Here is a 23,500-nt window from a genome sequence, read left to right as displayed (position 1 = left end):
GGATAAATTCCCACTGAACTCTGCTGTCTGAGATTGTAGGCATTCCCTAAGTGGGGCTATTTAAATTAATGAAAATGAAACACAATAAAAAATTTCTCAGGCACGTCAAGGGGCCAGTTGACTGTCTCCTGATGATGTGGAGGTAGAACATTCCCATTATCGTAGAAAGTTCTATTGGAAGTGCTGCCATAGAATTCTCCAGAATTCCCAAGCGCTTCTCTTTCTCTCCTTACCCTTGTTCTCACTCTAATTCTCTCTCTCTCTCTCTTTCCAGCTCTCTCCCATTCCTAAACCAAGTGCAGGGATATTTGTCTCATTGTTAGTGGCTTAAAATGATGCTTTTGAACAAGAAGATGCTGGGTGCTCTCGGTGACTAGTACCATTCCCACTTTTTTCTTTTGAATTTCTGAGCTATTATTTACCAGCTCATTCTTTTATTCCCATGGCTACTAAAGCAGTACAATTGCTTTCTTTCCTAGGTCCTTAAGCCCTTTGCTAATGTTACTTTCTGAGCGTTTCCAAAGCTGGGGTTCTAGGCGAGCTTGGCAGGTCCGAACAGCTGACCCATGAAATAATGGAGTAGGGCAGGGGGTGGAGAGCGGGGCCAGCCATCAATAGAAGAGTGACCTCCTCAACACACATGGCCAGCTAATTGGCTATTGTGGGAGAGGATGGGTGGAGAGGGGGCTGCTGAGAATCTCTAGCGACAGTTAAGTGGCCTTTGTGGACAGAAGAACTCTGTTGGATTTTTGGCTTGGAATCTTCCCACCTCTTTCAGATTTTCTTGTTAGATTCACCCTGTGTCATTCAGGCCTCATCTTTCACTTCATTCTTTCAAGATGACTACTTTGTGTACTGGCCTCTCCTTTATTCTTACCATTCCCAAACCGTAAGGAGACCGTGCAGGGCTTCTGCAGGCCTGAGAAGTGGCCTTTGCTGTTGGTTGAGAACTGTACAAATGACTGCCGTGGCCTTCACGGCCGGCAGAAATCGCCCCGCCTGTCTCGGCAGAGCGACAGTGACTGTCTGATGCCAGAGACGGGGCGTCCTGGCTGAGTTCCTCCTCTTACACAGTACAGACCTCCTTCCTTCCATCTCCCTTCACCTTCCCTGTCCAGCAGGAGTGCAGACCTGTAGCCACGAGTTAATGCCTTCTAAATAAGAAGACATTACATGTGCCAGGTGTCACAAGCCGGTCATCCAGCTTGTCTCATCTAATACTCCAGGTCTCCTGTGAGGTAGGGAGGGAAGGGATTTTCAACAGCCCCTCACTGGAGAGTTAGCTCCCTGAGAGCTGACCGGGTAAAAGGCCCCGGTTCCTTATACAGGGTCTGGGCACCCAGTCCCTGTCCTGAGCCCTGTGACCCTTCAGTGATGCTCACTTTCTTCTGTGTGAGGAGGGTATGGCCCAGTGACGGTGTCGGTGTGTGGGAAGGGGAGGAGGGCGGAGGGAGCAGTGTAGAGGGACAGCCTAGCGCCACTAGCTCCTTCTCTTTCTCTGGAGATGGAGGATGTGATGCTGGTGCGGAGATTGGCACAGGGAATTTCCTCCCCATCCTGCAGAGGAAAGAAAAGCTAAGGGTCTCAACTTCCTTTACCCCCTCTCCCCACCCCCTCCCCAGGAAAGGAGGGAGGAGGGTTGGTCTGGTTCTCCAGGGCCTGGCATGTGGGTTCCACATGCCATGAGAAGATTATGATCCCTTAGAACCTAATGTCCATTCTCAGGCCCGGCCTGCTGGCCTTCAGGTGACTTGCAGTCGTGAGGCCTAGGCTATGGCCAAGCTGGAAGAAAGCCCTTGAAGCTTGCCTGGAGAAAGAAGCATGCAGGGCCCCCTAGGCAGAGGAACAGGCCCTGGGCTGTCCCCTGTGGACAGACGGACACTTCTGATCTTCACCTTTATCTTGGCTGTAGCTTGGGGCCAAGTGAATTTCACAGGGTGAGTGGCTGCTGCTTGCTAGGAAGGGAAGATCAGCTGGGAGGGGAAAGACCTACATGCTCTGAGTGTGTGTGTCTGTGTGGAGTGTGTGCGGTGTGTGTGTCTGTGTGTATGAGTCTTTGTGTGTGTGTCTGTGTGTATGAGTCTCTCTCTCTCTCTCTCTCTCTCTCTCTCTCTCTCTGTGTGTGTGTGTGTGTGTGTGTGTGTGTGTGTGTGTGTGTGTGTGTATGTATGTGTACTCCTGGGTGAGATCAGACAAAAGTTTCAGCTCCCATCCAGAACCCCCTTCAGGCTCTTTGATCTGTCACTCATACTCCAGGGCAGATGTTTTGGCCATGTTATTCTCCTTCTCCAATCTAGAGTTTGAATCTGAAGCTCAGGGTTAAGTTTTCAGGGTTCTGAGAGGATCTCCTAAAATTGAGACTAGTTGGGCAGAGGGAACGGATCAGACAAAGTGGGAGGGGACAAGAGAGGATAACGGGCAAAGGGTTAATAGGATCAAAATCCATTTATGCATGCACGAAAAGATCATAACGAAACCCATTAGTAAGTACAATTAATATACACCAATAAAAAAAAACAAATTAGAAAAACTTCTAAAACCACACGCAACAGATTTTATCCATGTTCTTTAGGGCTGAAGGTTTATATTTCTCCTCAAATCCTTGAAGAAATTGTTAACTCTCATTAGACGATACACTCGTATCAAAAGTAGAGTGCTGTTATCCTCCTTTGAACAGTAGCGAGCTTGAGCATGCACACCAGGCCTCCCAGTGTCCCAGAAGGCTGAGCCACAGACTGGACAGCAAGAAAGAGACGCAGCTTAGAGGGGAGTCACCTTCGGGGTCCCAGAGCCAGGCAGGCAGAGAGCCGCACTATCCCACCTCAGACCCTCATGGGAGAGAGCTCATGATGTGGGACTCTGGCTCTTCACTACCCACCTACCTACCCAGCTCAAAGGAAAGAAGCATGAGCTGCTCTGCCTGGAGAGGCTGGGGTGGTCTGGTCTCCCCTTCCGTGGGGTTCAGCACCTGGAGCTACCATTGGTTCCCCAGCCGCTCTGAATCTGTCCGTCCGCTTCTCCATCCCTTTCGCTCTGTGTGTGTGTGGGGGGGGGGTAGACGTGTGAGCTTCCAGTCCTTGCTGAGTCTCCTCCATGCTGAGGAGTCTCCTCCATGCTGAGGAGTCTCCTCCATGCTGAGGAGTCTCCTCCATGCTGAGGAGTCTCCTCCATGCTGAGGAGTCTCCTCCATGCTGAGTCTCCTCCAGTCCGGTCTCCCTCCTCTCCCTACTTCCTCTTTCCTCCGGCCTAGCTTTCCTGGAGACCGCCATTGCTTTCTCCCCATGTTTTCCCAGAGACCAGGTTCTTCGAGTCCTGGCCAAAAACGAGAAGCAGCTGTCGCTTCTCAGGGATCTGGAGGGCCTGAAGCCCCAGAAGGTGAGGATTGCTCCTGGGGACACGACTGTCACAGCGCTGGTGTGACTGTCCACCTCGGCTCCTTGTCTTGCCCCCTTACTCTCTCCCACCCCGAAACCTTCCTGAGGTCTCAAAAATGTTCACTAGATTGTGGACAAGTCCACATGTTCTCTGCCACACGTGAGGGCCATGTTCCCATGAAGTTGGGTGGCCTCTGTCGGCTGTGATTCCTTTAGCCTTCCCCTCTGTCGTGGATGGGGGAGTGAGGAGCACGCTCTGAAAACAGCCGCCATGTCCTAAAGCCGCAGGAGAGCACAGATGTCCCTGCTGCCATGTAGCATGGGCCTGCTCACATCTGCCTTCCAATTGGAATGGCTTCGCGTGGCAAACTTGTGTTGTGTTTGGGTCTGTGTCTGTCAGCCTGGGTATCTGTTTCCAAGAACATTTGTCCTCTACAAGTTCTCACAATGGAAAACATTTTCTTTGACAATTATAATAAGGGCTTTTGTTTGAGGGCTTGTAAAACAACCAGCTTTTTCTGGACGCGGCCCAAAGCTCTTGCTGCTATTTATAGGAGTGTCCCTATCAATGAGGGATTCTACCGCTCGGTGTCTCCATTTTACAGATGTATAGATGGACATAAGGTGTAGGCTCTCAGGGGACCAGAAGAAGACATGCCTGCCTCTTCTGGCCTGGGTTCTCGTCCAGGCCAATGTCCTAGGTGGCAGGAGCTCTAGGTGAAATACGGACAATGAGTGAGTCGAGATGGTAAAGATAACCAGGAAACAGAGAAAGAAGCTTGGTGAGGGGGGATTTATTCCTCTCTGCAAACCCTAGCATTTTCTTTATGGAACTGGATCCCTTTGAAGTATAAAAGAAACCTAGGCCCTGGCCCCCAGGATGCCTACTGAATGAGTATATAAGGACAGGCAATAAACACAACTGTGTTTTTTTCTTTTCTTTCTTTCTTTTTTTGTGAACAAGGTGGACTTCTGGCGTGGTCCGGCCAGACCTAGCCTCCCCGTGGACATGAGAGTTCCCTTCTCTGAACTACATGATGTCAAAGCTTATCTGAAGTCTCACGGCCTTACTTACAGCGTCATGATAAAGGACATCCAGGTGAGGTCCTACCCTGGGTCACAGTGGGGATCTCACTTTCCACGGTCTTTTTGGTTGGTTCACACCATGGAGAAACAAACAAACAAACAAACAAACAAAAAACCAAACCAAAGCAAAACAAAACAAAAACCCCCTTAAGCCAAGTGCAGACATCTCGCCTGTGGATATCCAGCTGCATGTTTGAGGACACATTATGGAAGAAATGAAATTGTACATTTCTGAGCTTGGGGATGTAGCTCAGTTGATAGAATATTTGCCTAGCTTGCATGAGGCCCTGGGCTCAGTGCTCACTCAGTTCTGCATAGAACTAGACATAAAACTGGGCATAGTGGCACATATCAGTAACCGCAGTGCTTGGGAGTTAAAGGCAGGAGGATCCTGAGCTATGTAGTGAGTTCAAGACCAACCTAGACTACCTGATAAGCTGTCTCAAAACAAAAATCGAACAAACATGACCACATGTATGCACACACGCAAAACCAAACTAAATAAAATACAAAAACAATACACATTTCTGAGAGGAATTTTAAGTCTGGGCTAGAGTTCCCTTGTGGAGGCAAGGAGTACTCACAGAGTGGCAATTGTGGATGCGCCCGCTTCTGGAAGACTTTGTAACTACCAGCAAAGGATACAGGAAATGGAGACAGACGGGAACAGCAAAGGTCCTTCCTAGCCCTCTCATGGTTTCCTCTTGTCCTCCATTAGGTCTCAGACACTCAGTACCAGAGGGATTCTATGGGATGGGGGGAAGAAGCCCAATGCGACCTGCTGACCCTCCCCCTCTCCGATCCTAATGCGCTCTGAGCATCTCCCCCAGATGGGGTTCTACCAATATCTCGGGGACATGGCAGACCCGACTCAGGTTAGGGTAGGGAGAAAGGCATCTTAAACTCCCAAACACCCTGTCTTCACTTGATTCCAGTCTTCCACTGTCTTTGCTAAGAGCACCACGAAAATCGAGTTCATCTGTCCTATGTTCAAGGACATCCTAAGAGCCTCCCCAGTCTGGGGAGGTGGATCAGTTGGTCAAGTGCTTGCCACTCAAGCATGAGGACCTGAGTTGGATCTCCAGCACCCGTAGCAAGCACAGAGTCTGCCTGTAATCCCAGTGCTGGGAGGTGGCGGCAGGGGGATCCTGGGGGTTTCTGGCTAGCCAGTCGAGCTGAATCATAGAACAAGGGCTTCAGTGAGAACCCTTGCCTCAAAAACGAAGGTGGAGAGTGATTGAGGAAGACGTTGGCTTCTGGCCCTCCTGTGCACGGCCTGCACATAGACCTGTGGGGAGGGGGTATTGGTAACAGATCCTTGGGTACCGCTCAGATGTTAAGCCTCCCAGGCTGCATCCTATGTACCTGTAGAACTGCAGCCACAGAGATTCATTCCTAACCGCTGTTCAGCACTAATCTCCTCTAAAGGCTTAGAGTGTGGGAACACAGAGCCTCCCAGCGCGCACACACTTGACACCGCATGCCGAGGGATCAACGCATTAGGCAACATTCCTTTCCCAGGCCAGCACAGGGCTGGGGCACTGGGGTCCATTCAAAGTCCTTTATCCCTCATCAGACACATCTGTTTCCCGCTCAACATGTGGGGGTGGGATGTTTCTCTAATTAAATCCCCCACAAACAAAAATGGGGAAACTCACACAGACAAAGGAGGCTACCACATCAAAAGAGCAGAACTGAGTTCTCATTTTTAGCCCGTGCCTCTATTTTGAAGTTCCTGTTTTCCCGCTTCTGCTGTGCCAGTCCTGGGAACGCAGCAGCATTTGGCAAACAGACACTCAGAAGCCTCAAAAAACTTGGTTGATTTCTGCATGTCAGGGACAGCCCTGGGGTCACCCCTGAGTTCCCCTCACCGACCCCTCCAGAGAGATCCTCTCCTGAAGTCCCCACGCCTGAACTCCTGTGGGATCCCTTCCCAGGAAAATGCCCTGAACTCTCTGCTCTAACCTCTCTGCAAGCAGACTTTCCAACCATCAGCCTGCAAAGCATCAAGCTGGGACTGCCGCCCTTGAGGTCACTCTGTGGCTTCGGAGGGCGCCAGGGGTGGGGAGAGGCTGTTGTTCCTGGTTGATTTGTGGTGACAGTGGGGGAGGGGTGCAGGCCAGAGGCTCAGAAGTACTGACAGGACCAGAAGGGATTTGTGCACCAGGTTGATATGGAGCAAGCTTATTTGAGATACTGACGCACAAGCTCGGCTCCAGGGCTAACAGCGTCCCCTCAAAGTGAGCCTTCAATAATGGTAGCTTGAATGATGTCAGTGGGTCTAGGCCTGGCATGTGTGTGAGGGGGTGGGGAGTCTATTGGTCTCCCCCAGATTCAGCTGCATTTCTCTTATCGATCGGTGCACCCCTGGCCTTAATAAGTGCTTGCTGAATTACTACAGAAGAGAAGGCAAAGAAAAAAGAGGTGTGTTTGGCAGTTCGAGCCAGGCACAGTGGGTCATGGAAAGCTTTGCAGGTTTTGATCTTTATCCAGAGGCTGGGAGGACTTTTGAGGAGGGGACCAGGGACTGCAGACACACATATGCCTACTGTATGCTGAGTATTGGGCGAGGCCCTTGGAAACACAGGAACCGCAATCAGAAGCAAACCCACCAAACTCAAGGCTGTATCCAGGGGAGCTGGAGAGAGTGGGGGGCTGGGAGGGAGGGGGTAATGGGTGGTGGAGTGGGTGAGTGCCCCGGTGGAGTGTGCACAGGTTGCTATGGGAGCGGATACCAGAGGCACGTCACTGGCTGTGAAGCAGTAATTACCCATGCGTGTGTGCGGCTGAGCTCCGAAGGGGAGCTTACGGGAAAGGAGGCCCCCACCCTGATCTGACTCCACGTGAAGGGCATCTTTGGCCCTGTGAAGTGGGAGGGGTTTATCCCCCAAACCGTAGATAGAAGGGGAGACTTAGGGGGGCCTTTTACACCCCCAGATTTACATTTTAGAAAGGCTCCTCTTCCTGGGGTAGTGTTGGGCCCGGGAGACTGACAGGAGGAGGCTGGTGGGGGGAAACTGCTGTGGGCCAGGCAAGAAATTATCTGATTCCGAGGGTGCTTGATTTGCATTTAATTTTTCTTCACCTCTTCATTCTTTTCAGCCCTTCGGTGTTTTTTTTCCCTCCCTGGGATGAGTCACCACCAAAAGGCCTCACTTGAGCAATCAGCGCCTCGGATTTTAATGGCTTTTTTCTGATTGCAAAATTAATAAATATTCATGTTAGATAATTTGGAAAACAGGGGAAAAGCGCAAGAAGAAAACAAAAATCACCCATGCTCTGACCATCCAGAGAGAAATACAATTTAGTATAAATCCCGCTCCACCGGCTCCTCTCTCCGTAGGCTTATCCACATCAGCATACAAATAGGCAGCCATTGAGCTCTCTGAGAAAAAAAAAAAATCCTCCTGATCCATCTCTTTCCCCTCTCTAGCTACCGCCCTCTTTCTCTGTTTCCTTCTAGAACAAAACTCGAAATACTGACTGTTTGTTTGTTCTGACTACCAATTTCCTTTGGCAGGCTGTCTGCCCCTCCTTCACCAAAAGGGTCCTGGGCAGAGGCACAGGGTCCTGGGCAGAGGCACAGGGCCCACTCGGTCCACTTGTGATCTAGTTGTCCATCTTTCCCTGGTGCAGCTCGGGCGGTGTCTCTCCTCTGGTCTCCTAGGACGCTTTACTGTTCCTGGCTGGGCTAGCTCCCCGGTCCATCTGTTGATCACAAAACTAAGACCGGTCTCCACACCTTGGTCCAGGGCGACGGAGCCAAGTCCCCCCATCTCCTCATGACCCCTTATGTCTCCAACGGAGTCTTCCCTGAACTCCAGCACCTTTCAGCAGTCTGCATGGTTGTCTGAGGGTCCTTGCAAACTCTCCAGGTACAACAGGCGCACCCCAAGTCCCTGTCTGCTGCTCCACAGCCTCTGGGAGCTCAGAAGCCTCCTGGGAATCATTCTGGACTCCCTTCTTAAACCCTCCATCCAGCCTACCAAAGATCCTGCAGGCTCTCCCTTCAAACACTTCTGATGCATCCCAGACTGCCACTGTGGGTCACAAAGCTATCTATCACTGGGGGACTGTGTCCCACAAAGGGTCTCACTGAAACTCAAGAGCCTCCTGCCTCAGCCTCCATGAGAACTGGGATCATAGAACTGTGTTCCCGGAACTGTCTGTTCTCCCCAACTTTATCCTTGCTTCACTATTCTCCATTCTCAAGGCAGTAGCCAGAGTCCTTTACAAAATACATAAATCCAGTTATATTCCTCCCTACTTGACACTCTTCAATTGGGACTGGGTATCCCACCTCTCTGGGGATGGAGCTAAGAGGATGTTAAGTTCCAGGCTGGCTATATAGTAAGACTGTCTTAAGTGAGTGAGTGAGAGTGAGTGAGTGAGTGAGTGAATAGATAGATAGACAGACAGACAGACAGATAGATAGATAGATTTTAAAAAGCAGGCAGGAAGGAACACAGGCAGGTAGGCAAACTCTCCAGGGGCTTCTTTCCAACTCAAAATAAACGCAAAGTTCTTGAAAAGGCCAAGGCTCCACGTGAGCCACCCCTGCCGGAAGTCCCCCTTGCTGCCTCATGCTCTGTGCCTGCCATCTTCTTGGACGTTCCTAGAACTTGCCCGATGCTCTCCTGCCTCAGGGCCCTTGGCGGCATTCACATCTCAAGCCTTTGTGTCTGCTGGTGTCCTCCTGGAATGCCGTTCCGGCAGGTGTCTGCACGGCTCATCTGTTCACAGCTTTCACCCCTCTTTAAACTGTGTGGTCCCCTCTCCTGCTTCCCCAGCCCCCCGTCATGGCCATCCTCCTCCTCTTCCTCCTGGCTAAAGTTAGCTAGTATTTGCTGTGTGCCAGGCCGATCCTCAGGTCAGTACTTTCAGGTATGTGCTAAAGTGTATGATATAAAATAACCCTCGTTGTATGAGGGGAAACTGAGGCAGAGCCCAAATTAGAAACAGTATTAGTGTCTCATCTGAGGCGGCCTGACTAGGGGACCACACTGGGTCATTCAAGATGGTTGCTTGTGCGTGGTGTTTTAGCTTGGGTCTCCCTCCCCAGTGGTTCAGCCTTAACTGCTGAGGGGCTCCATTTTAACAATGTCACGTCTGCAGCCCCTCCTGGGTATGGTGCTTACAGAGCCTGGAGAAGAGGGCCAGAAAGAATCTAAGAGAACTTCCTGCTGAAAACACACAGCTCCCCACTGCGAGCTCTGTCTAGGGAGGTCTGTGGTTGGAGCAGGCTGCATGGAGACTAGCATTCTCCAGGCCTCAGCTCCACCTTTGGGGTCCTGGGCTGCTTCCTTCCCTCACCACAGGGGTGGGTTTTTGTTTGTTTGTTTGTTTGTTCGTTTTTGTTTTGTCTTTCAAGGCCTCACCCTTGCTTATCCCTGTAATGAATGAATTCACATTCAGGTCTCATGGCCCCTGTCAGGTTACGGCTTCCAGGGAGGGCAAATGGCTGACTTCTGAGCTTCTCAGTCCAGTGCTTCCCCCAGGAGCCTGACGGGGTTGTTTGACATCCTGAACCCATGCAAGGCTCCCTTTTCAGCTCTCAGCCTCTTCCCTCACCCCCAGAAGAGAGCAAACATTTGTTGAGTTTTCAGGCCAGGGTAGATTAATGTTCCTGGAATTGAGGGCCAGCTGTAAGGGCTGAGGGTTCTCAGCTCCTAGGAGGGTGTCCTGTACATTCACGGGGCTGGGAGGGTATTTGGAAAGACATTTGCAGTTTGGTGCCAACCTCCCATTTGCCTCCATCCTGACTGTGGAACCAAGGCTGGACTCTTCCAAGCTGTTTCCTATGGGTGTCCCTGGCCATGTTGGAAGAACTGGACCATTTCGGACTTTCTTCCAATCTCCCCACCATCCATTCCCAACTCAGGCCCTACTACACCCTGGGGATTACAGCTCCCAACCTTGTTGCTGCACTCTGGTGGGTGTAGAGAAAGACCAGGTCTGCCTGGACTCAGCTGTCAGCCTTCTCACAGCCAGCTCACGACAGCTGGTTGTACCAGCCCTCAGTGACAGACAGACATTTGTCACGGTGGGCTGCTGCGATTTGGGTGGATTTCCTGGGAGGAAGACGACACTTTCCTTTATGAGAGCTTTCCCAGGGCTGTGCTTGTGAGTGGCCCACAAGGACAAGGTCTCCTCCAGCCATGTCTGATTTACCCAGGCATTCTGGCTTTGCCCAAATGGGAAGCCTCAAGTTGGGCCAGCCTAGCTAGAAACATGGCGGTTATAATCACTGAACATGTAGTTGGTGCGGAGACAGTAAGTCATAGGAGCCCCAGACATTGATTTCCAGGCCCATTTAAAAAATCTATAATCTATTAATTTGAGGGTTGTGAGCAAGTGGACAGGGCCCCCGTGGAAGAACGAGCAGCCTCATACAGGGCAGCGGGTGGGGACCCTCTCTCTCCCCCCAGCCCTGGGCCTGAAGACGTTGCAGCTGGTACTTCACATTAGCAGTCAGGCTTTGGTTCTGATAGTATTTATTCACTTCAAAGTCCTTGCTCACTGAAGTAGTATAAGCATGTTGCCAAAATGTAAAATCAGAGTATGGGGGAAAATGTTCAAAATTCTAATCTTATTCGAACAGGCACCATTAGCATTTTGTTATATTTATTTTTGGCATTTTAATGTCTTGTTTTCCTGTGCTTGAGGATACTTGAGTTTTCATTACTTGAAAAAACTTTTTAATTGCGAGAATAATATGATGGAGTTTTCAGCTGTTAACATTTCACATACTTCTGTTTCCTCTCTTTATCTATATTTATTTATATACACACAGATACGCATATCTGTGTGTATATGTTATTACTGTTAGTCTTTAGTTTTTGAAGCTTGGCTTGAGGAATCCACTGCTGGGAACTAGAAGACCTGGTTTTCATCTCGTCTCTGACACTTCTTAGCTTTGCATTGAAGGGCTGTCACCTCTCCAATCTGTTTTATCTCTAAAACACCCCAATCCTGACTTCATTCCTTCCCTGGAATCTGGTCATCTGACCAGATCAAGTGAGAACAAGAACAGAGGATAAAGATACTTCATAGACCAAAAGGCATTGGTCACCAAATAAGGCTATGTCCAAGCTGTGACCCAGAGCTTCAGGAGGTCCCTTTGGGTTGATGATGATGTTGGCTCACATTCTCAGGCGGAAGGGCTTGGGCATTTCCCATACTGAGAAATCAGTGCTAGTCCTGGGGTGCCTTAGGTCAGAACCTGCCTGTCACACTCTTCCCTGAGCTGGGAACAGTGTCCCAGCAGTGACTTCAGTGGTGGGTAGTGGGAGCGGTCAGCAGTCAGCCTAGGCACTTGAGTGCCCTCTCTTCCTATGGTCAGTAGGAACCATTACATGAAGGTGAATGCCAACCTTAAGCCAGCACCCTGAGACATGGCTTCTGGCTCATGTGTGCTGTGTCTGGCAGGCAGCTAACATGATGAGTGAGAATAATTGACACATTCATCATGATGTGGGCTGGCTTTGTCCACGTCTGGTTTTCTGAATGGCTGGGATACCAGTTGTCTAGACTACTTCCTGGAAGAAGAGTTGATATTGGAAGTCAGAGTGGTCATCTGCTCCCCTAGGGTGGTCATTGTCCATGGTTCAGTGTCACAAAGTCCAAAGCCAACATTGGCGGGAACCTGTGAGCATCCTTCCAAACACACCTCCACACACATCGCTCCCTTTGGGCCTGGGAGGCAGCGCAGTTGAGACTGCTGTCTTCGTTCTTCAGTTGAGGAAACCAAGGCTACAACAAGTACCACAGGGGTTGGGAGCAGAGACACCTAAAGCCTGTCCCTTCAGACCGACTCCTGTACGCTCATCTGGGCGAAGAGAGCATGGATGCTAGGACATGGAGAATCACCCTTCAGCCATACACCCTCCCGGTGCACGGCACACCATCATGGTGGTTCGTTCCCTTGGGTTGGTGTTGTGGGCGGGGCTCTCTTCCGCCTCTCCAGTGTGTCTTCCCATGTGCTAGGTGCTGCTGGATGAAGAGAGAGATGCCATGGCGAGATCCCGGAGGCTGGAACGTAGTACCAGTAGCTTCAGCTACTCCTCTTATCACACACTGGAGGAGGTAGGGCCACCTGGGCAAGCCCCCGTGCCTCAGAACCCCTGGGACCGCCAGGATCAGGCAAGGACTAGAGAAGGATTCTGAGACTGTAAGAGACTGTGAACGTGGGGAGGACAGAGAAAATACATTAGGTAAAGGATGTCTGGGGGCGGCGGCCGAAAGGGGTCCAGAGTCGGGTAGCGGGGGCTGCAGCTCAGACGTTCAAGAGGCAGGCACAGAGCTCAGGGAATGGTTCTTTGGTTGGCACACTAAGGTGTGGACACATGACAGGCCAGAAGAGAGTCGGTGGAGACTGCATTCATAGCCCATCCCCTGACCAGTGATTCATTGACCTCCCTGTGACCAGTCCTGGTGTTCTGTGGCCCCAGCTGTGGATTCTTGAGGTCTGAGGGGCAGTAATCCAGACATACTGGGAAGCCATGCCTGTAGAAACAAGCAGTTGCTCGTACTTGGAGGAAATGTGTGATCATAGTGACAGGCAGCTAGGTCAGATTTTAGCAATGGTCACCGTGTTTAAGGGAGAACATAAAGACGGGCACAGGAACTTCCACTCCAGAAAGAAACTCAAGGCATAGGTCTCATTTGCCTGCAAAGGACATGACATTATTGATATTGTCTCCTCCATCACTCTTCTATTCCATAAGCCCTGTAATAGAGAATCCATTTTCTTTCTAATGTTTATTCATTGATATGTACTGAAAGGACAAGAAAATGAGCTAATACAGACTGTCACTGTTATTGATGTCAACAATAAATAAAATACTACCCTTCCTCCAAGTCTAGAGGGGGTGAAAAAGATGTGAAACGGCACTCCAGAGTGTGTGAGATCTGTCGGGTGGGCAGAACGGACCCCAGAGTGAACTCCAGAGTGTGTGAGATCTGTCGGGTGGGCAGAACGGACCCCAGAGTGAACTCCAGAGTGTGTGAGATCTGTCGGGTGGGTAGAACGGACCCCAGAGTGAAGACAGGAGAATGAATTTGCAAAAAGGAGATCTACGCAGGCGTGTCTAGGAATTTTTATTTTATTTTTTAGACAGGGTCTTCCTATGTAGCCCAGGCTGGCTTGAATTGCTGATCCTCCTGCCTCGGCCTCTCTAGGGTTGGGATTACAGACATGTGCTACCACAGGCAGCTCAAGCCTAGGATTTGAGTGGGCTCAATACATGCTGTTCTCTCAGGTGAAAGTACAGTCGGCATGGACATAAGGAGCCTGGCATTCTAGCCAGGGCCCAAGTCAATCTCCTTTAGCTCTGAGGGCATCTTCAGGGTTTGTACATCTTGACCCACATTCTTCTAGGCTCTCAGGAGAAGCAGGAAAGCATAAAAAAAGGTGGGATGGATGAACAATATTCATTGACATGCTTGGAACTCACCCCGCCCATTTAACGACCAATCTGATAGACTTCATTGCTTTCAGATATATAGTTGGATTGACAACTTTGTAGCTGAACATTCGAATCTCGTTTCCAAAATTCACATTGGCAACAGCTTTGAAAATCGGTCCATTCTCGTCTTGAAGGTAAGAGCCTACTGCATCAGGCAGGAGACCAGAGAGTGATGTCTTTGTCATAAGATGGAGTTTATAAGTGGCTGGGTGGGAGTTTCTGAATAGCAAAGATAAGCATATACTATACTACAGATCCACGAGCTTTGTGCAATCGGGGAGTCCCCTCTGCAGGTATGGACAGGTGGCAGTGCTGGGACCTGGGCAGGAAGTAGTGGAAGGTTGCTAAGATACAGGCCTGTGGAGTGGCAGTTGCCACCTCAGCTTGGGGTGACTGTGTGTGAGTCAGTGCCTTTCCTGTTGCCAAATTTGATTCACCTGCTGAGTAAGAAGTGAGGTGCACATGGGTTCATTCGATAAGGACTGAGGTCATCTGGCTTAGGCAGCCCTACAGATGGGCCTGCAGCTCTGGAGAAACCTTCCAGCCCTTCATGGGGGCCACTGAACAGAGCCTGAGCGAGCTGGAGGGCCCTTAGTCGTGATGGAAACAGGATGGCAGCACAACCCTCCTAGAAAAGAATCCATAGCCCCCGCTCCAGCGTGGGAACTCTGTGGGGTGCTTGACATGGACTGCCAGGGAGGGTGGGCACTGAGGCGCTCACGGGCTCTGGTGGATGCTTCTGAACAGTCACATGACCTTGCCTACCCTTACCTTGACTTCACTTGCCTCTGCTCTGATCTCTCATCAGGCATTGCCACAGTCTCTCTCTCTAAAAGGATGTTGCTCCTCAAAGTGTGGCTTTGCACTCCAGTCTTGTCCCTCTGAAATAACTTGTTTTAGAACTGTGAACTTCACAGGCCTCCCTAGACCCACTGCACCACAACCTGCACATTAAGATTTCCACGAGAGCACGTGCCCATTAAAGTCTGAGAGGCACAAGTCTTAAGGTGCTTTCAGTCTTGGGAAATTCTGTGTTCCAGGTTGGGTGGCTTTGCCTTCCAAGGCAAAGGTCACCGTGTGTGTTCATACTTCACTGGTGTGTGTGTGTGTGTGTGTGTGTGTGTGTGTGTGTGTGTGTGTGTGTGTGTGTGTGTGTACCACCAGCATGTTCTCCTTGTCTCAGGTTGAGACTTCTGGCATACTGATTCATTCCAGACAGTGAAGGTGATCTGGAGGGACAGCCCATGGCTGTCTTGGTCATCCCTCTGTTTGTGGTCTGATTCTTTTCCCCAGTTCAGCACTGGAGGTTCAAATCGCCGGGCTGTCTGGATTGACACTGGGATCCATTCCCGAGAGTGGATCACCCACGCCACTGGCATCTGGATCTCGAAGAAGGTCAGCTGGGACTGGCAACTGGGGAATCGCATCAAGGGACTGGGACCAGAGGGAGGGAACTTTTGGGTATTTAAAGGGACCTCTAGTTGAAAAATTTGACTTGGTTCCTTTAAATTCAGGGTTCTCTGTCCCCTCTTGTCCTTTGGAACATTATCATATGTTCTGGTCTTTTACAATTAGGGAGTTTGGCTAGCCTCTGAATTCTAGTTGTTTAAAACTCAGCTTTTGGTTCTGTGTGGGATATGTTTAATGAGCCAATGCCAGCTCTTCCTGTGTAAGATTCTGCTGCACCCCAGGAGACCCTGGAAAGGACCGCCTACCGTCACCCTCTCTTGCAGATTGCCAATACATATGGCAAAGACCACGTCTTGAAGAAAATATTGAATGCCATGGACATTTTCATTGAGATTGTCACCAACCCTGATGGCTTTGCTTTTACTCACAGCATGGTAAGGGTGGCTGGGGATCCCCAGTAGTGGTCATCTGGAGTGTGTGTTGGGGCAGGGGAATGTTTTGGCAGACTCTGGAGCTGGCTTCTTCAGGGTCTTTCTACAGAGAGCCTGCCTGGTAAAAAGAGGGCTGCAGGACCATTACCGCTATGGGGTTAAAACCACCTTTCCCCACAACATGCCCGCTGCCCGAGGAAGCTGCCATGGCAGCGCAAGATTGGATTTCTCCCTAAGCCCTCCCTTGAACCACGGAAGAACCATTCTGCACACAGCCTGGCGCAGCTCCATGTCAGCCCATCCTGTCCCCGAGGCTCCTGCCCTTTGTCCCTTCCTGGCCCACTAGGACCCTCTCCCCCTTTCATGGGCCAGGATGTCAGCTCTTCCATCCCTGGGAGTGGGCCCAGTCAATGAGGTTGCACGCCCTGGGCTTTCTCAGAATCGCTTGTGGAGAAAAAACAAGTCAAGTCAACATGGCATCGCCTGCATCGGCGTGGACCTCAACAGGAACTGGAAGATAGGCTTTGGAGGTATGGCAATCTGCTCCATCCAGGGCAGGGCTTGAGGAGGGGTGGTTGATCTTCAATAGGTTCTCTCATACCATCGGACTGGGTTGACTCCTAAGTTGGGAGGCATGGACAATATTATTGGTTAATATATGTGTGTCATGGCTGGGGTCAGGTGAGCACACAGCTAAGACTGACTGTGGTATGAGGGTGAGATTGCATGTAGGATATGTGGATCCATATGCCAAGTCTTTAAGGGAACCTTTAGCTATTAAAATGAAGACACATTGCAAGTATCAAATCCTCAACATGGCAGAGAAAGGCTCCAGGAAGCTAGCTCATTCTGGGAGAGTTGTACCATCCCATGGCTGGCTTGGTAGCTTTCTCCTGGGTTCTTTGATGATCTTTTCTGATTGTTTCTCTTTCACATGTGCCAAAGGCACAGAGACTAGATAGGGAAACAAGTCTTCGAGAACATTCAGAGGGAATATCAGGATCCCAGCCAAGTAGCAATTGGATGGGTGGGATTCCAGGACCAGCCAGGGTAGTCTACAGGATACATACAGCCCGCAGCCCCAGATTCAGTATCTATACTCCACAGTGGAGACAAGGGGTGGCTGCTCCCCAAGGGAGACTACCCACTGCGGTTAACAAACAGATCCATAGATTGGCGGCCAAGCTAATGATAGAATATTCTAGCTCTAGGTGTCTGTGGCTCTGTAAATCTGGCTTTTTGGAGTTTGTTAACAGTAAAAACTAAGGAAATTTCTAAAGGATGGAGAGCAAAGCCCCCCAGGTCACATGGTGGTGGGTGCCTGAGGATCAGGGTCATGTGTAACCAGTGTGGTAAGGAATCATGACTGTAAAATTAGACTTGTCTGCCTCCAGATTGACCAGGGTTAGCCTAGGCAGGCAGCCATGGCTCTAAGATATGACAGTACTCACAGAAACTGAGGTAGCCCAGTTTAGAGGTAGATAAATTCTGTCTTAAAGAAAATAACATTTGTGGGTCTCTCTGTAAACAAATAAAATAAAAATCTGTAGATACACAATGTAAGAACCGTTATGGGGGTGGGGGGCCCAAAGGGGTGGAAAAGCTCCCATAATCCCACCACCCAAAGATTAGTGCTTTAATAATTCACCATGTACTTTTCAGAGATTTCCCCTTGCTACAAATTAGATTTTTCAGAGAAGGAAAAATAAACAACTAATGAATCCATTAGCAGATACTTGTGAGACAGGCAGGCTCAGAGGACCTTGACTGTGGACGTCAGAGAGGCAGGCAGCTAATTCCCATTTGGGCAGGGGAGATTAGTTTATTCTGCTTAGCTCAAACCAGAACTAATGGCCTGAAGTGTTTCTCCATATTTGGGCAAAGCCACCTGGCCGTTGGCAGGGGAACCGCTCTCCCTGCGTGGGCTGCAGACACAGACAAAGCTTTCAGCCTCCTCCGCGCTCTGCTCATCTGTTGCTATTTGTCATTCATCAAGTGGAGCAGGTGCAGGGGCTCATCAGACACAACAAACAAGGCCACTGTGAGCCCGGCCCATGCCAGCCCGGGCCCTGCTCTCCCTCTTCTAACCAGGGTCCCCAACCTTAGGCAAGGACCACCCAACCGAGAGGGGGTGTGCTCTTGGTTGATGGAAGGGCCTCTGGGCTGCCTCTGGCCAGGAATAAGGAGTGACTCGGCGGGAAGATTTTGTTTATGGTTTTTATGTTGTCTTCCTTGTTGTGTCGTGGGTAGTCTGGAGACCATCCCTCAGAGGCTGTGCCTTCCTCACCTGAACTCCTGGGGAGGAACGGTTTGGAGTGGCCTAGGGACAAGAAGGCTGTTCTGGTTCCTTCTCAAAGCTTCAGAAGTTGGAAGAGAATCCTTGGTCTCTGAGTAGGGCTTGGATGTTAGATGCAGTCATTTCTGGGACACAGAATGGGAGATAGAAGTGGGAATTTCCCTTCCCCATGAGTTACTAACCCACAAATCTTGACCAGCCCTTGTCCAGCATCATATGACTTGGCTCTGGGGGAAGGAAATGAGTGGACAAGGCACCTAAGTCCTAAGGGGGGCAACAAACTCAAGGGGCCAAAAAATGGAAGCACAGGCCTGGGGCGTGGCTGAGTAACAGGCACTTTACCGCCCCCCCCCCATGTACACATGCATTCATGCTTGCATGAGTACACACACACACACACACACACACACACACACACACACACTCATTTCTTTGCCCTCTCCTCCAAGCAAGTTCCCTGAGAAAAATTCTCAAAAGCCTCTTCCTCTGTGATTCTCAGGCCAGCCTCAAGCAGCTCTGGGGACCCGTTTTGTCTGTCCCTGGGCCACAAGGCCATGGGACTTCTAGGACTGTGCCTGGGGACCAAGCTTCGCTAGATACTGAGTTTGAGCCCCTGACTAACATGAACCCCAAAAGAGCCAACGAAAGGGTTGCCGCTCAAGAGGAGGCTGGGGTTGGGGCGGAGGGCTGGGATTGCTTCTGGATGCACCTTCCCAGGCCCGCCTGCCCCTCCAATGGACGGTCAGGACTTAGCCCAAAGGATGAGCCATGGGCACTCCCTGCAAACCTACAGAGTTCCGGAGTCAAGATGTGGCTCCATTCTTCATCCTGATGTATAGGATGAAGGATTTCAACAGTAACAACACCACATAACTCCAAGTTGATCTTGCACACACAGACCCAGGTGGGTAGCTGCCTATCTGACATCTCTCTTCAGTGGTGACAGAGGAACGAATCATGTTGCTTCTGTTCAGAAGGTTTTGCTTCGGACACACAGAAGAGAATGTGGAGTCACCCTTTCTTCCTCCCTTCTTTTCTTTCTCCCTCCCTCTGTCTTCTCTCTCTCTCTCTCTCTCTTTTTCTTTCTTTCTCTCTTTTTTTTTTTTGGAGCTGGGGTCTCTCTGTGTAGCTCTGGCTGTTCTCCAGGACTCGCTCTGTAGACCAGGCTGGCCTTGAACTCACAGAGATCTGTCTGCCTCTGCCTCCGAGTGCTGGAATTAAAGGCGTGCATTGCCAGGTCTGGCTACCTTTTTCCTTAACAGCTTCAAAACAGAACAGATACATCATTGCTGCTTACATTTTCATTGGCCAGAAGCAGTCACATGATCTCAACCAAATTGCAAAAAGAGCTCGCAAGACATAAGCGTGTTTCATGAACACTGTTTTGCCACACCTGGGTACTCTGACCCTTTGGGTGGTTTTATTTTACCTTCAGGAAATGGTTCTAACAAAAACCCCTGCTCGGAGACTTATCGAGGGCCCTCGCCTGAGTCGGAGCCAGAGGTGGCTGCAATTGTGGGCTTCATCACAAGCCACGGGAACTTCAAAGCTCTGATCTCCATCCACAGCTACTCTCAGATGGTCATGTATCCTTATGGCCACTCTCTGGAGCCTGTGCCAAACCACGAGGAGTTGGTAAGATTGGCTGTTTAGAGTGTGGGAAAGCAGAAGGCCTCTCTCTAGGAAAGCCCAGCCCTGGCGCATCCCCAGGCGGTTCAGACTTTGACTCCCAGGATGAGGGTCTGGACCAATGATAGGGAGACCCCCTAACAGGAAGAGTCATAGAGCTGTTCTCATGAGTGGTCAAGTTCAAAGCTGGCAGTCCTGTACTGTCCACATGGTCAACCTCCAGGGTTCCCAACCCCACACCCCACCACTGCTGAGCACACGGGGCCGGGGAGCCCTGCCTCTGACTCTTTGCCTCTCATTTGCAGTTCAATCTTGCCAAGGATACAGTGAAGGCTCTGCACAAGGTGCACGGGATCGAGTACATTTTTGGCAGCATCAGTACCACCCTCTGTGAGTGAGCGACATCTGCCTGGGGCGGGCAGGTGCAGCCTGAGCCTCGCTGGGCTGGGCGGATGGTGGCATCCAGGCAGCCATTTGTCTGCAGCACTAGATCCTACAGTCTGGCCTATTTCAAAGTTCCTCGAGGGGAAAGATTCTCGGTCGGTCGGCCCATTTCTGCAAGGGGGACAACCGGTTGGGGGTGTGCAGGGTCGGGTCCAGGATGAGGTCTGAATCAGGAAGTCCGATGTGAGCAGGTCCAGGCGGCCGGCAGCGTCCACTTTGCACACAGGCTTCTTCTATACCCTGTGGCCACATCTTCTCCTTCTTCCCGGGCACCTTTTGGCCCTTTTCTTTTTAGATACAGCCAGCGGGATCACGGTGGACTGGGCCTATGACAGTGGCATCAAGTATGCCTTCAGCTTCGAGCTCCGGGACACTGGACAATATGGCTTCCTGTTGCCAGCCTCACAGATCGTCCCCACAGCCCAGGAGACGTGGATGGCGATTCGGACCATCATGAAACACACCCTGAATCACCCCTATTAGCCACATTACTCAGGCCAGAGCAGTTGGGGTTCACCCCTTTCCCCAAAGCCTGGGACTCCTCCTGAATCCCAAGTTAAGCATCCCTTCCCCACACCCTTGTTGGACCCTTAGCTAATAGAAGCGAGTTTGAACAGCTTATTGCCTCTAGGGTTGGTTGCTACCTCTTTGTGCTCAGGGTTGAGAAGGGACAGAGTCTGCTTAGGCATTCCTCAGGGCAGCTTGACATATCCGGGACACTCCCCCCACCCCACTACTGTCTTCAGGAAAATGTGAGGCCTGAGCTCTGCTGTTTCCCCTCTTTGCCCCCCATCCCTGGGAACAACCAAAATATACATTGTCCCAGCAGTTTTTGACATGTTAATGTCATCCAGAGGGGGACCAGGCTTGATTTAAACAACAGAATCTCCAAGGTGACATTTCTGTCCACTCGAGGGAGAAGAGGGTCCTTTCTCTCTACCTTCCTTAGACTGGGGTGGGGTGGAGGGCGTTCCAGGAGCTTCCTCAAAGGGCTGCACTAACCCCAGGTCTGCATCTGAACAAGTCCTTGGTTCGTGACCGTCAAGCAGTCACTCTAGGTCAGGCATGTGCTGAGTAGGACTTTTCTCTGATAGAGAAAGAGGGCATCGCTTTGAGATCTTAATGAGGTGTGTTCCCTAGCACCTACCATTGGGGAGCAGGGAGAGAGCCTGCTGTTATGTCCTAGAAGCAAGAAATCAAATGAAGGCTGGAAATATTTATGGAAGTCTGAGGCAGAAACATTAGTTTGAGAACAAAACTTTCATTAGCAAAAGTCAGGCCCTATTTGAGTGTGTGTGTGTGTGTGTGTGTGTGTGTGTGTGTGTGTGTTTTAAGGATTCTGGATGCCCATAAGCCAGTTCCTGAGTGGCACAGAGAAGGATGAAAACAGAAAGATACAGGAAGAAGCCTCTTCTACGGCCTGCAGAAAGAGGCACACTTGATGGGCAGAGATGATTTTAGATGACCAAACTATATCCACTATTTCAAACCTAGACAAGGTCCATATTCACTGTGATTCCTAAGTAGTAAGTTACTAAGGGAACTGGGCTGATAGGAGAGGCAGCTGTATGAGCTGCAGCTGTTAAGAATTCGGAGCAGGCCGGATGGTGGTGGCGCACACCTTTAATCCCAGCACTTGGGAGGCAGAGGCAGGCGGATCTCTGTGAGTTCGAGGCCAACCTGGGCTAGAGAGTGAGTTTCAGGCCAGGTGCCAAAGCTACACAGAGAAACCCTGTCTCGAAAAACCAAAAAAAAAAAAAAATTCTGAGCAGAGGAAAAAAAAAATTGTGTGTGTGTGTGTGTGTGTGTGTGTGTGTGTGTGTGTGTGTGTGTGTGTAGATTCTGCAGGTGAGAGACAAGGCCAAGGGCTATACAGCCTGTAACATGATGGCATATTGGCCATTAGATGGACATGCAAAAGACCAGCTGTGGAAGCCCCAGGATAGCCAGTGAATTTAACCCCAAAGAAGCTGGATTATCTGCAAGGAGGACCCAACAGTGGAGGAGGACAGAGCATCCTGGGTAAAGTTTCCACAAGAAGCTGAGCTGTTTTTATTTTTAAAGCTGGAAGTGGTTTAATCGAGCTGGAATTTCCAACCTGGAGTTTTCTGTTAGTGGAAATAGAGGGTCATGGGCTGCATTAATATAAGCTATAGATAAATAAAATGAGCTCTGCTTCTGCACACTGAAGTGTGGTTATAACTTTTATGCCCTCTACACAAATATTTTTATTTTATCCTCATGGGAGAGTACATTACTGGTATTAATAAACTCATTTTTAAATTAAAAAAAATTTTGAGGCAGAATCTCACTCTGTAGTTCAAGCTGACCTGGGACTCATTGGTGTGGTCCTGGCTAGCCTTCTACTCACAGCAATCCTCCTGCCTCAGCTCCTTGTGAACTATCACACCTGGCTCAATAAGCTCATTTTTAAGATAAGGGAAGCTGTTTCAGAGTATTTCAAAAGCTGTATAAGGCCACACAGAACTTGGTTTGTGTAAGTCTGAAACTTCTGTCCAAGCAGGCCACCGATGGTGGGGTCTGTGGAGACTGGTTTACCACGAAGGTATTAGGATTTCGTCTTCACTAACCAGCGTTTCCAGGGTGGGACAAGTGACTCTACGAGCTGGAGCAGCCTTGTCCTGGAGGTGGCAGGACTGGGCTGACAGGTGTTTTAGTAATGTGGTCTTCAGTTCTTGCCTAGCACTTACTATGATGCTCCCAGTGCATCACGGGATTCAGCACATAGTTTCCTCTTAGCCGTCATAGGCGGAACTGTTAATAACCTTGTTTTCCATGAGAAGGCTCAGACTCAGAGATAAGAGCAGTTAAAGGGCACACTACGGTAAGGCAGGGTGCACTGGCCCTCAGAGCCCAGGGTTCCTCATGCCCACACACCCCGAAGCTGCCTCACTCAGTCTCCCGGAAGACGTCAGGAACCTGTTTTCACAACCAGGTTGGCAAGAACTCCGGAGCAGGGAAGAGTCCCACAAAAACTGTGCTTGATGGTGATGGGTAGAGGTGGTCTTTGTTTGTTGTCTTTTGAGACAGGGTCTCACTGTGTAGACCAGGTTGGTCTCAAACTTACAGAGAGATCCACCTGCCTCTGTCTCTGGGCTTGTATGAATATGGCCTTCAAAGGTCTCATTCTCAAAAGAAAAAGAATAAAATAAAATAAAAAACAAAAACAAACCAACCAAAAGAACAACAAAAAACAAATAACAACAACAAACAATGATTTAAAAGTCCCCCCCACGGTCACATGACCTGATTTTGGCCCTCTCAGCCTCCCTCACAGCTCCGTCCGAGGTCTCCCATTAGAGATCTTGTCACACGCTGCTGCTGCTGCTTCTCTCTGGAACA

The 23,500-nt window shown here is 50.2% G+C and overlaps 1 protein-coding gene across 3 annotated transcripts; it reads left to right on the top strand.

The window, feature by feature from the left end:
* Positions 1–177: 177 nt before the first annotated feature.
* On the top strand, positions 178–20,756 carry Cpa5 (carboxypeptidase A5). 3 transcript variants are annotated; one of them, XM_042272987.2, is made up of 12 exons: positions 178–1,238; positions 1,726–1,937; positions 3,294–3,375; positions 4,339–4,473; positions 12,447–12,545; positions 13,960–14,061; positions 15,221–15,322; positions 15,661–15,771; positions 16,208–16,298; positions 19,500–19,699; positions 19,999–20,083; positions 20,439–20,756. In XM_042272987.2, exons 2-12 carry the CDS (start codon positions 1,822–1,824, stop codon positions 20,618–20,620), a joined length of 1,305 nt encoding a protein of 434 aa, XP_042128921.2. In that variant the 5' UTR covers positions 178–1,238; positions 1,726–1,821; the 3' UTR covers positions 20,621–20,756. The 3 variants fall into 3 exon arrangements, with proteins under 3 accessions (XP_042128921.2, XP_042128920.2, XP_076422099.1); XM_042272986.2 differs by having other exon boundaries at positions 20,433–20,756; XM_076565984.1 differs by having other exon boundaries at positions 550–1,238; positions 1,505–1,937; positions 20,433–20,756.
* Positions 20,757–23,500: the final 2,744 nt, after the last annotated feature.

The sequence above is a fragment of the Peromyscus maniculatus genome, chromosome 3, assembly GCF_049852395.1.
Source record: "Peromyscus maniculatus bairdii isolate BWxNUB_F1_BW_parent chromosome 3, HU_Pman_BW_mat_3.1, whole genome shotgun sequence".
In the NCBI taxonomy this organism is placed as follows: domain Eukaryota; kingdom Metazoa; phylum Chordata; class Mammalia; order Rodentia; family Cricetidae; genus Peromyscus; species Peromyscus maniculatus.
The sequence above is the reverse complement of the archived record's forward strand: the minus strand, read 5'-3'. Positions and strand labels throughout refer to the sequence as shown.